General features: G+C 39.0%; 2 protein-coding genes across 2 annotated transcripts; both read right to left on the bottom strand.

Annotated features, from left to right (window-relative positions):
* Positions 1-429: 429 nt before the first annotated feature.
* LOC113719530 (uncharacterized) lies at positions 430-4,847 on the bottom strand. The gene is made up of 2 exons (XM_027244749.2): positions 3,308-4,847; positions 430-1,895 (listed from the first exon to the last, which is right to left on the bottom strand). The coding sequence occupies exons 1-2, from the start codon at positions 4,013-4,015 to the stop codon at positions 582-584; spliced, it is 2,022 nt and encodes a 673-aa protein (XP_027100550.1). The 5' UTR covers positions 4,016-4,847; the 3' UTR covers positions 430-581.
* Positions 4,848-8,998: 4,151 nt separating this feature from the next.
* LOC113719640 (glyceraldehyde-3-phosphate dehydrogenase 2, cytosolic) lies at positions 8,999-11,991 on the bottom strand. Its single transcript, XM_027244892.2, has 11 exons — positions 11,722-11,991; positions 11,486-11,586; positions 11,174-11,289; positions 10,968-11,067; positions 10,530-10,676; positions 10,373-10,433; positions 10,181-10,278; positions 9,841-9,983; positions 9,613-9,696; positions 9,446-9,535; positions 8,999-9,326 (listed from the first exon to the last, which is right to left on the bottom strand). The coding sequence occupies exons 1-11, from the start codon at positions 11,747-11,749 to the stop codon at positions 9,278-9,280; spliced, it is 1,017 nt and encodes a 338-aa protein (XP_027100693.1). The 5' UTR covers positions 11,750-11,991; the 3' UTR covers positions 8,999-9,277.
* Between the last annotated feature and the right edge of the window lie 89 nt (positions 11,992-12,080).

Below are 12,080 nucleotides of genomic sequence, written 5' to 3'. Positions count from 1 at the left end.
AATCTACAACATCACCGAAACAGTTTTTTTTTTTTGGGGGGGGGTACTTTAAAGTATGTCAAAATTCCTCTTAATTTGTGGTTTTATTTTATTAGAGATACTTTTTCTTTCTTCTATTTTCCTTTTATTTTATAGCAGCTGCAAAAAGAATTCCAAGGCCTATATAATATTTGGGCCGAAATAGCAAATGTGGTACGCTCCGCACAACGTCACAGCCCAGCTCAGTTCGCGGAAACGGCGGAGCAACGCCTTCGGTTTCAACTAAAGGCGTTTCATTGAGGTCTACAAGAACATCCCGCCTTTCATTCCACCTTTCATTCCAAGGCATCTATGATTGTTGACCCTTTTCCACTGGACGCATGAATTTGACTCGGAGGAGAAAAAAAAAATTATGTTGGTGTGTTTAATGGGGGTTTAGATGGGAGAAAATGGAGGATCAAACATGCTTGAATATAGGCAAGCTACAAAAATCAGTAACAGCAGATATGAGCATGAAATGAAGCATTTACAGGGTTAAATGTAACTTCCCGACTACTGAGTAAAGGGTCCTCTACCAAAGCACTTGTACAAAGACAAACTCATCAATGAACTGGATTCTTGCGAGTCTCACCTTGCTGTGTAGAGCTCGTTGAATCATCCGCAGCTAGACCTTGAGCTCCGAAACACAAATACTGGTTCATCATCTTCACGTTAAACGATGACTGGAGGCGCTTCATTTTCATTTTATCCATCTTGGGTGAATGGTTGAAGCCGGAGAGTGATGAACGACCATTTCCATGGTTTAATTCCCTTTCTCCATCAGTAGATATTGGAGATGACCAGGAAGATTCAGAGAAGGGACTTGAAGGCGCAGCAAAAGATAAATGCCTCTTTACCTGTATGACACCATGCATTAGCCCTGCGGCAAACTTCTTCTTCGTGGATGGACTTGGAAGACTATTCGGCATGGCGACTATTCTCTTGTTTGTTGACAAAGAAGACGTCGTTTTTGAAAATCTCTGCCTAAGTGGGATTGGTTTTACTTCTGGACTTGAAATTCTGTATGATTCGACAGAAGCATTCTCTTCCAAGTTGGCATTCTCTTCCGTTTTTCTCGCTTTCCTCCTAGGGAAGTAGAGAAGTAGCTTCAGGTGCCTTGCAGCACTATTTACAGAACCAGACTTCGTCTTATATGAGTTGGACCCAGCAGCGGAACCACAATAACTTAGTTCACCTGAGCGCATGTCATACTCTGTGCTTGCAATATCAGTTCCTGCATCAGATGCATTTTCATTTCCAGTGTACAGAAATATCTCTGCATCAGGAATTCTAAACGATGTTCCTGGACTGCCTCCAATACCCTGCATTTTCAAATGAGAAACGAGTGCATTTCTTGTCCTACGGTCTTGACAATTTGAAATTCCTCCAGCAGAAATCAGCCTTTTGATTAATATCTCAGAAGATGCTGACTGGGGTCGCTGTTTGAGGAGATCCAATGGGGTATTGCCATCAGCATCCCGGATGTTTAAATTTATTCCAGGTACTGACATAAGGAGTTCCACCAAATTCGATTGAATGTTCTCGATCACTGCCATGTGAAGAGCAGTTCTACCATCATTGTTCCTGACATTGATAATATCTTCTATGTTAGCAGCAAGTTTGCCACGTACCAACTGCGTCATAAGCTCTATCTGTCGATCTAGTCTTCGAAATCCCGGGCTTCTGAAGCCTGCCACTGCCATGTGAAGAAAAGTATCTCCATAATTATTCTTCATTGAGCTGGTTGAGGGAGATGAAGATACAAGAACCTCCACAACAGCTAAGTGACCCCTGTAGGCAGCCACATTTAGCGCAGTGTTCCCTTGATTATCAGTGGACTTGATCATATCATAGGATACTAGTAAACTTTTAACCAACTGCATTAAGCCAAAAGAACAAGTAATCTCAACAACTGGCATTTTGAGATCATTTAACTTGCAGATTAACAGACAGGCTTAAGCTGAAATGACAGCTTTGAAGTAAAGCCTAGATTCTACAAGATATATATAGGTCTTGAACACTGATAATGCTTGCTTTTCAAGCGACAACGTAAAAGGTGCAAGAAGCTGAAATAAGATTCATCATAGTACAGCTCAAATTGGCACATCACTTGGCAGTCCATTGGTACCTTCTATCCTACATACATGTCTCATAAGCAGCGACTTTCTATGATTTTATCAAGGAGAGTAAATGTAAACAGGGCTTTATGTTTTTCTCTTCATCAGAACCTATGATGTCGTAAGCTATAGTTGCACTCTGCAATCATGAGAAGGCAGAGAAAAGAAAAAGAAGGATATTTGTGGGTCTCAGCAGAAATATAAAATGCTTACTGAAGTCTATTTGCTTCTGGCCGGATTTTGCCTTGACATCATTACTGTGATTGCCAGGGAACCCAAGCCTCATTTTTCAAGGACTTCACAAAATTCCTTTGATAGGAATTCTAACTAAATTTATGTTTTCAGCAGGTGGCATATAGGGAGCACCACAGCCCTATTCAACTCTCTCGCAAAGGAATTGAGTTACTTATTAAATCTGAGATCATGCCATAAAAAAGAAGCATAATGCTCAAAGCCACAGGACATCTATTAGTAGACAGCTGGCTCCACCAGAAAGCTTAACCAAATTGATGTGTAGGCCAAGAAATCACCAATCTCAATCAAATTTTTACTATGTACCGCTCTGTTATAATAATTGGGCACTTATGCCATACTTAATCCACCTTCCACTGCACATGTATCATCCTTAGAAATGGTAAAAAGCGACTATTAGGTGAAACATTAGCTTTTATCAACATCACCACAAATGGTTACATTAAGCCATCAGTTTGTTCACAAACCTTAATTCTATAAATATAGTTCCTAGATAAACTTGAAGCCAGCAAATATTTCTGCATTCAAGGGAAAAGTCAAAAGCAGGGGTAAAGCCAGCTTTACGTTTGGAACGTGCAGTCAATTTCTTAGAATTGGAACATGTGGTTTCCTTTAAAGTCATTTTATGCCCTCTCCACCATCACTACATTGACAAAATAGGAGCGTCATGTATGGTAACAAGTTTCTGCATTGATTTAGCTTGTTGGAAGCTTCAGACGAGCACCATTGTGAAATCCAGACGATTATAGCATAGAACTCTTTGACCAAATTGGAATTCACAATATAAGATACAAGTAATGGTAATCATAAGCTATTTAGGAGACTCAGGCATCAAGCAACAGATATGAAATAAGAAGCATGAAGCTAATAACAGTTTGAGAAACAAGGATATAGACGGAGGACATAATAAACGAACTGACCTCAACCTGGCCTCTGCCAGAGGCTGTATGCAGGACAGTAGAACCTTGAGCATCTCTATAAGCCAAAACATCTGAACAGTCCACAAGAAGTTCTCTCAACATCTCCACATTGCCTCCTCTTGCAGCAGCATGAACGGCCCTATTCATCATTTCCCACTTGAAAACAGATGAAACTTCTTGTGGCTGCACCTCCACTTCCTGTCCACCATTTACAGAATCCCTTCGCGAGAGAGAATAATCCAACAGTAGCCTAAAAACCTCCGAGTTCTTACTCCTGGCAGCAGCATAGAGTATATCAGCAACACCATATTCTCCTTCTCCAAACACCAAAAAGGGATCTCTACCCAACAATTCTTTGACAAATCCAACATCTCCAGCTGAGGCGGCAGTATAAAGAAGCCAACCACCATAGCCAGCTCTGATCAGGGAATTTTGGCCTTTCTTGGTTTCACACTCGAGCAGGAGTTGTCTAGCAACTTGGGACCTACATTTGGCAACATCGTCAAAGTTTTCCTCATCATCCCACACAGTTTCGAGGCGGCGAATTCTACGAAGAGACGTAAGTTTGATTAGTAGATTGGTGTCAAGATGAAGGAGCTCTCTGACCAGATCATAGTGACCATTGGCAGCTGCCCAGTCAATTGGGGATGCAAACCACCACTGATCTCCAGTGCTCTCCCACCTCAAGGGGAAGCATGTAGGAGGCATTGCATCAAAAAAGAAAGAAAATTCACAGCATATGATGGTTAAACACAGTCTTGAATTCGGAGGCGAAAATAAAAGAAAAAAAAGCTAAGATTTTGCTAAGATAAGGTTCACCAAGGACTAATGGATGACAGAGAGTATCTGTGAGAAAGTGATGTAACCAATGAAATGCACAAAATTTTACGAGTCTAGATAGAATAACTCGCAAGATTCAAGAAGAACTTTTATGGAAGAGTTCAACCAAGCAAATTTATGTGGAAAGATAAAAAGGTACGGGACAATCGGACAAAATTACTTAAAAAACGAGGAATCACACAGAATTTCACAAGAAATCTAATTAGTATGTACTACCAGTACTACAAGCCAAGAACAGGAGAAAGGTCGGGGAAGGTGATGCCCACTCAGAAAGAGGGAAAACGAGGGAAAAGGTTAGGACTTTGGAGCGAAAAAGATTCCAACTTTATGCAACAGTCTATAGATGAGAACAAAAGGGAAAAGACCACACGTTTGGGGATAGATTTTTTACGGGGTTCTATTATTTCTGTGAACAAAGAAAATTAAGTGAAAATTAGATAGGTCCCCCTGCCCATCATGATGTTTTCAAGATTCCATCTTTAAATGCGCAGCTCACTGAATAGCATGTAGAGCTTTCAGCCTTCTGGTTCTTACTCGTGACGTGAACAGGAAGATGAAGGCTGACCCGTATCAGACAACTGATGAGAATTTGCAAGGATTTGAAGCTTTTTGAGACCCCCTAGGCTTATCACAATAGTTGCCTAGCAAGTCAATCTTTGTTGATAGTGACACCGATTATATTTTCGAGCTCATTCTCTATTTAGAAATAGCTTTAGAACTTATTTGGATTACAATAATGTTTTAGAGAAAATTTTTCAGCTTTCCGTAGGTATCTTTTATATATATATATATTTTTTAATTATTATTTTGTATCGCATTCTAAAAATGTAGCATAGTAATTTTTTCAAATGCTAGTGCGACTGTGCGACAATGTACATTGCTTGTTGCAGTTAAAGTATAGATTATGCTTTGATATAGTATGATATTTTAAAGTGCCTATGAGGGTATTTTCGACATATACCGACTGCAATTATCAGTTAAGAGATGAATATTTGAGAGTGTAAAATTGATACTCACTGAAGCAGTATTAGTAAATGGTGATTGATTTTCTTCTGATCTACTTCCTCAACACAGAGAATTCACACATCCAATTACTATTAATCTTGTGATCTGTCAACTCTGGGCTCATGTGCTGCATTATCTAACATTTTAATTCCATTGCAATGTTGGCAGCTGTCATGCGTTATTATTAAAATCTGGCACGTTAATTGGCAGCACAAGGAGCAGCTTCACCCCGTTAGTTATACCAACATATGAAGGGGAAAAAGAGACACTTTTTGTTGGCAAAAAATTATTAAATCAAGCTATCTAGAATTCTAAATTTTTTTTTAAGAAGTTGATTTATTATTTGGTACCTAGATTAGAATTGGTGTTAAAGTTAATTTAGGAAATATATAGAGTTGGGTTACCTGTCCAAAGACATGATGTTTTTTGGCATTAGTAATCGAGGAAAATTGATATATTTTCATAAAATAAAATTTTTCTAAATTTCTCCAGGCCTATTAATCAATTTCGTTTCATTGTATTGTTCATGCTAATCAAAGGTCCCACAACTCGCTATTCTTTTCTATTCCATCATTGAAAGGCTTCCTTATCAGATCAGATATACTGCGACCATCTTCTCGTTTCTTGGCTTTGTCAAATTCCAATGCTACATTCGCGGCTGTATGATTTTCTGTGCCAACAAACGAACCCAATATTGGATCCTTACCAGTTCCCACCTAACTCCACCAGGCAATGCTGATGAACATTATCATGTGCACCGTCCAGGTACAGAGTGTAATAAAGGGGATGCTAAAACTGCTCTAAACTTGCTTAAATCAGTAGATGCCTCAACTTATGAGCATGCTTCAATTATCTCTGATTGCAGGTTCCTGATTTCTACTCTGTCGAAAGTCACACTTAAACATACCTATCGAAAAGCAAATCAGTGTACTAACAGATTGGCGAAATTGGATGCTCAATAATATATGAATTTTGTGTGCTATGACAGTGTCCCTCATGCTTAGATGCAGATATTAAAGGAATTTACTTTTCTCGTTTTGTACTTGTAACTTAAGTTTTTTCGATATATAGTCTCTTTTATTACCAAAAAATTATAATAATATATAGGCCCTCTTCGTTTTGTACCTACTGTCTTAGTAGGCTAACTAGTAGTGTTGTTGTGTCGTGGTAGGAAAAAGGGTTTCGAATTTTTTGTTCTCAAATTAGTCTCTATTCTCTTTATCCCTTCTTTGTACAGCTGCCACGTGTCTTTAACTTTTTGATAACCCAAACTCAAGCAAACCGATAATAATCAGTTAACAAATTTACTTAAAATCAATTAAAATAGATAACTTAAAACTTTTTTGCCTTTGGATAAATCAAGCGTTTCCAATAACTCAAAACTATTTTTTTTTTATAAATCAAGCGGTGGTTCTCTATCAGAATTTCTTCAACTCTAGTTTGCATGAAGAAGAAGACTGCAAGTTTTAGTTTTGAGTAAACTTATCAACTGATTATTATCAGTTTACTTGAGTTTGGGTTATCAAAAAGTTAGAGACACGTTACGGTTGTACAAAGAAGAGATAGAGACTAATTTGGGGACAGAAGATTTGAAACTAGGAAAAAGAAGGGTACGTACGGTCATTCTCTTATGTATCATTAGATATGGAAGTAGGGTTGTCAACGGTCCGAGTCCCGGATCGGATCCGTCAAATTTATCCGGGTATGAGTAGGGATTTAATTCCGTTACCCGGACCCGGATCCGGATCCGTTTTGTCAAACAAAAACGGGTCGGATACGGAATATAGTATTCCGACCCGTATTGGATCCGAATCCGGATATAAATGGATTAATAATTTAAAAAATATATATTTATTAATATAATTGGACCCGGATCCTAATCAATATAATTTGATTAGGGTGATGTATTTGAGTAAGGTTAATTTGATTTGATTTCTTATTTGATTTTTTTGTATTAGTTAGAAATTAGTTTATAAATATATGTTTTTTTCTCATTTTTGTTAGGAATTATAAATTTTGTTAGTTTTTTTTCGGGTAGACCCGGATCCGGATCTGGGATCCGTCGGATCCGAATCCGAAACATAGAGTAAAAGACCCATCAGATAAATGGGTCAGATCCGGATTCGATATAGTATGCCGGTCCGGATCTGAAATAATGAATTCCGGTGCGTTGACAGGCCTATATGGAAGGGAGGGAGTTACATAGACAGACGGACGGACATGGGAAGGTGACCCGTTGCTGCTGCACCTGGCAATGGCATTTGTGACAGTCACGAGGGCTCTAATTAGTACAGTACATTAAATAATTTATTCTATACTCTGGATCACACAATCTTGTCACTAACTACTTGCCTAAATTTATGAGCCTTGCACCACCTGCCACCTCCCTCTTCCAAGAATCTTGTCTTGTTTTGACGATGGGGAGGGAGGGGGAGAGAGGGGCTCAAACCCGTTGCCTTACAACCTACCGTCATGCTCATGCTTGGTTGGGGAGTGAAAGCGTGCATTAGGGTATGATGTAGGAGAAGGCGTGATAGTTTTGCGGCTCCAGTTACTGTTAAAAATATCTCACCTGTAGTTCCGAGTTCGGCTGAAGATGGGTTGGGTTGCTGTTATCTGTGCATCGGAGCAGTGGGATAAACCTTGGGCCCAAGCTTTTTATGGACTCCTAGCCCTTCTGAATTGATTTCGACTGAACAAAACGCCCCCAAATATGCATATGTCTGTTTTTGCCAGATTATATGTTGCACAGAGCCTCCAAAACAAAATACTCCTCATTCTTCTCCTAAGATATTGGCACATCATTTATTCTTTCACCCAAAAAAAAAAAAAAAAAAAAAACAGGATATGGAGTTATATTAACACTCATTGGAGAGCCAATTACAATCACTCTAAATCATTCCGCAGAGATTCATATTTTCAGAAGAGCTATAAGTGCTGCAGATTTTGAAGCTCGACAACATCGCAAAGGCTAAGATGAGTCTTACTTACTTGTGTTTTAACTTCTACAAGACATTCAAGTCAGATTCCACAAAACGAAGAAGCCAAGCTCTGTCTACGGCATTTGAAATAACAAGAAAGGCATTTCAGAGCATAAAATACTCAGACGATAATCAGAACATAAACTCCCCAAATTCAAAGTGGATTCAGCAACCTTAATATCGGCGTTCTACAGTTACGAGAACTAAATAAACTCGCATCGAACTTTGCAGGTGTATGTATATCTATACCGCACACTTTGACAGGTACAGTAATCGATAAATTCACTGTGTCTTTATGCCGAGACTCCGCACCCCAATTTTGAGGATATATCTTTTCGCCATTTCTCGCACAAAGTCGAAAGTGACTTCGAGGAACTGAGAGCTCCGTGTTAGGAGTCAATGAAGAGAATAACCAACAATTTGGCGTCCATTAAGGCATCAATTGATGCGAAGAACTGACGAAAATAGCGGACAAATGGTCCCAACTCACGAGAAGAAGGGATTGTCATGTAGCCATGGCTTCTGGTCTATTATTAGAACCACTAGTCTCAATTATTTTGTGTGGAAATATCCGGCTATAACACCAAGTAACTAATACCACTCGGATAAGCTGGTCGGGCCCCTTTGCCCCTCGGCATATCGGAACGAGTTTCTTGGAAATCTAAACCCCTTCCACGTACAATTGTGCCATTTGTTTGTTCGGGGGTGGGGTGGGCGTCCGATATTATATAGGGGCAAACATAAGCCGCTAGCCATCTCAAGCGCATCTTTGGTACTTTGTTGGTTAATGGAATCTTGCTAACTGATGATTATACACAATTTCGACCACCGAAGAAACCCGCACGAACATAATATATCCACGACAAAAACCAGGAAAAAGACAATACTTATTCCGAATCTTCTAATTCCCAAAATAGTTTCCACATCTCAGCACTTCAAAAGTGATAAACACAACCATGATGATTCACATGGTGAAAAAAAGGGAACAGAAAAAAAAAAAAAACAATCTATTACGTCCGATTAAGAAACTCTTATTCCACAGACATTAGGAAAAACTGCAAGAAACTCGGCAGGCGAGAGAAATCCTAGGTTTCAACTCAGAACCATGAAGTGCTGCACTTTCACAATCTCATTGGAAGAAGCCTCAAGCTTTAACTGAAGCCATGTGGACAATCAAATCAACCACGCGAGTACTGCAAGAAAAATAATTCATAGCTTAATATAACAAGCAGCAACTACTACTTTTTTGTTATTAGCAGATGCATACAATCAACAAGACTAAGAATAAACATCATCAAGAAAGGACCCTTACCTGTAACCCACTTCGTTATCGTACCATGCAACAAGTTTCACATACTTCTCATTCAAAGCAATCCCTGCCTTAGCATCGAAGATGCTTGACCTGTGGGCAGTGAATTACATCAGGTAAAGGAAGCAAAAAAGGTACATTCCATTGATCTCAACGCCATCCAGTCTCACCTGCTATCACCGATGAAATCTGAAGATACCACATCCTCTTCAGTATAGCCTAAAACTCCCTTGAGTTTGCCCCCAGCCTCCTCCCTGAGAACCAAAATTCAATAACAGGACAAACAGCTTGTCTTAGTTTGCACAATCACCAAGCCCTAATATTGGACAAACACTAGACAAGTTGACAAATGGATAAATATTCTTGAATGGTCAATAAGAACGACTGAATTAACTTACTTAATGGCAGTTTTGATCTGCTCATAGGTAGCAGGTTTATCCAATCTAACAGTCAGATCCACAACTGAAACATCTACTGTTGGAACTCGGAATGCCATTCCAGTCAATTTACCATTGAGGGCTGGAAGAACTTTCCCAACAGCCTAAACAATTGTGAGAAGCAAAAGAAACAGAAATCGATACTTCAGAATGCCGAAATACCAAAACTAACAGTCAAAGCCCAGTGAAGCATAACCAGATCGATTTCTGTTCTATAATAACAAAACCAGCAGCTATCCAATACTTGCTACAAGTTTTCAGAAAACATGCACATTAACTACAGTAGCAACTCATATATTACCTTGGCAGCTCCAGTGCTACTGGGAATAATGTTAAATGAAGCAGCTCTTCCCCCTCTCCAGTCCTTGCTTGAAGGACCATCAACAGTCTTCTGAGTGGCTAGATATCAAAGATCACAGGCAAAAAGAATTAGAAATTTACATGGCATAGCCACTACATGATGAAGATCTTAAAACTTCCATCTACCACTTACCAGTAATAGAGTGCACAGTGGTCATAAGGCCCTCAACAATGCCAAACCTATCGTTGATGACCTGCAAGAGTTTGGAAAAGAAAAACGCATGAGCAAATTGTAAAAGCATACTAACAAGGACAAGTGCTAAAACAAATAGAAATTCATATGGACTGACCTTAGCCAAGGGGGCAAGACAGTTTGTAGTGCAACTGGCATTGGACACAACATTTAAATCAGGTTTGTATTCTTTTTCATTGACACCAACAACAAACATGGGTGCATCCTTGCTAGGAGCAGAAATAACAACCTTCTTTGCACCGCCCTATTGACATCAATTAATTAAGACATAAGATGTTATAAATGTTTAACTGTTAGCACTACTTGCCAAAAACCCTTGATCACGGGGTTGCAGACAACACACATCTTGAAATACAATGACAGAATAATATAGTACAAAAGACAGAGTCAAAAACATGGAAGAATTTTGAGGAGCACAACAGCACATAAAATTGTTAAAAGTACTTTTTTTTCTGAGGTCTAAAAAACATGGAGGCATGATTTCAACATCCTGTTCACTATCAACAAGTCTACGGAACTAAAGAGGAAATCAAACCTTCAAGTGAGCAGCAGCCTTGTCCTTGTCTGTAAATACTCCAGTAGACTCCACCACAAACTCTGCTCCAGTTTCACCCCAAGGGATCTCTTCGGGATTCCTGAACACACAACAGAAAACCACTTAATGCATAACCTTTTTGGCGAAAAAAGTCAATTCATCCGACCAAATTACACGGATTAAATTAAGTTCAGGAAATACCATACCTGATTCCAAAGACTTTGACTGGCTTTTCACCGAAAAGAAGGGTCTTATCATCCTTAACCTTAACCTCATGATGTTTCCATTGTCCATGGACAGTATCATACTTGAACATATATGTCTACAATTTGTGCATCACACAAATCAGAAAGGCACTTGACTACAGATCCAGAACATAGCTTGAACAACAACTACAACATTTTTTTTACTGTAAAACCGACGAACTTTTACAGATCTTCTAATTCCTAAAGAAGAATCGCGTAAAAATTCAATCTTGACTCGTGTTAACTGCAATAACAGGTAGTAGTTGAACTTACCATGTAATCAGTGGTGATAAATGGATCATTAACAGCAACAAGTTCTACATCATCCCTCTGCAAGACAACTCTAGCAACCAAACGTCCAATTCTTCCAAAGCCTGTTAGACAAAGACCCATAAAAAATTACAAAAAAAAAAAAAAAAAAAAGACATCAAAGATCTCAACTTTGACACAAAACGAGCAGAACTCATCGTCAAAAAAAAAAAAAAAAGCGGAGAAGAAAAAATACAAACCATTGATTCCGATCTTAACCTTCCCCATGGATTTTGTCTAGCTCGAGGTTTAACAAAAGGGTTTTAGAGCAAAGTATGGACAGCAGAACAAGAGCGAGAGAAGAGAGAGAGAGATTGAGAGTGAGGTGAGAGAATAGGAAAATGGGACTACTTTAAAGAGGTAGAAGACGGTTTTCCAATCACAAGCGGTGGGCGTTCACGCGAGCGGCTCTCTCTTTCTCTCTCTATAAGTCTTGGAGAAAAAGTTAAGCATCCAAGACTAGTAGTGCTAAAAGGAAATTATTCTTCAAAAGAATAAAAAAGGGCAAAAAGTGTAAAATGAAAGAAGGTTCCAGACTGACTGTTTTGAGGATTTCGGA

This window comes from Coffea arabica, chromosome 11e (assembly GCF_036785885.1).
Source record: "Coffea arabica cultivar ET-39 chromosome 11e, Coffea Arabica ET-39 HiFi, whole genome shotgun sequence".
In the NCBI taxonomy this organism is placed as follows: Eukaryota; Viridiplantae; Streptophyta; class Magnoliopsida; order Gentianales; family Rubiaceae; genus Coffea; species Coffea arabica.
This window is presented reverse-complemented; position numbering and strand designations above follow the sequence as displayed.

Bases quoted from the DNA above. Each gene is read 5' to 3' on its own strand.
- LOC113719530 (XM_027244749.2), bottom strand. From the start codon at position 4,015: ATGCCTCCTACATGCTTCCCCTTGAGGTGGGAGAGCACTGGAGATCAG. The intron at 1,896-3,307 runs GTCAGTTCGTTT...GGCTTAATGCAG, and splicing joins CTGGCAGAGGCCAGGTTGAG to TTGGTTAAAAGTTTACTAGT.
- LOC113719640 (XM_027244892.2), bottom strand. From the start codon at position 11,749: ATGGGGAAGGTTAAGATCGGAATCAATG. The intron at 11,290-11,485 runs GTAAGTTCAACT...CACAAATTGTAG, and splicing joins TTATCACCACTGATTACATG to ACATATATGTTCAAGTATGA. The intron at 9,697-9,840 runs GTAAGTTAATTC...TTTGGTTCTCAG, and splicing joins CAGATCAAAACTGCCATTAA to GGAGGAGGCTGGGGGCAAAC.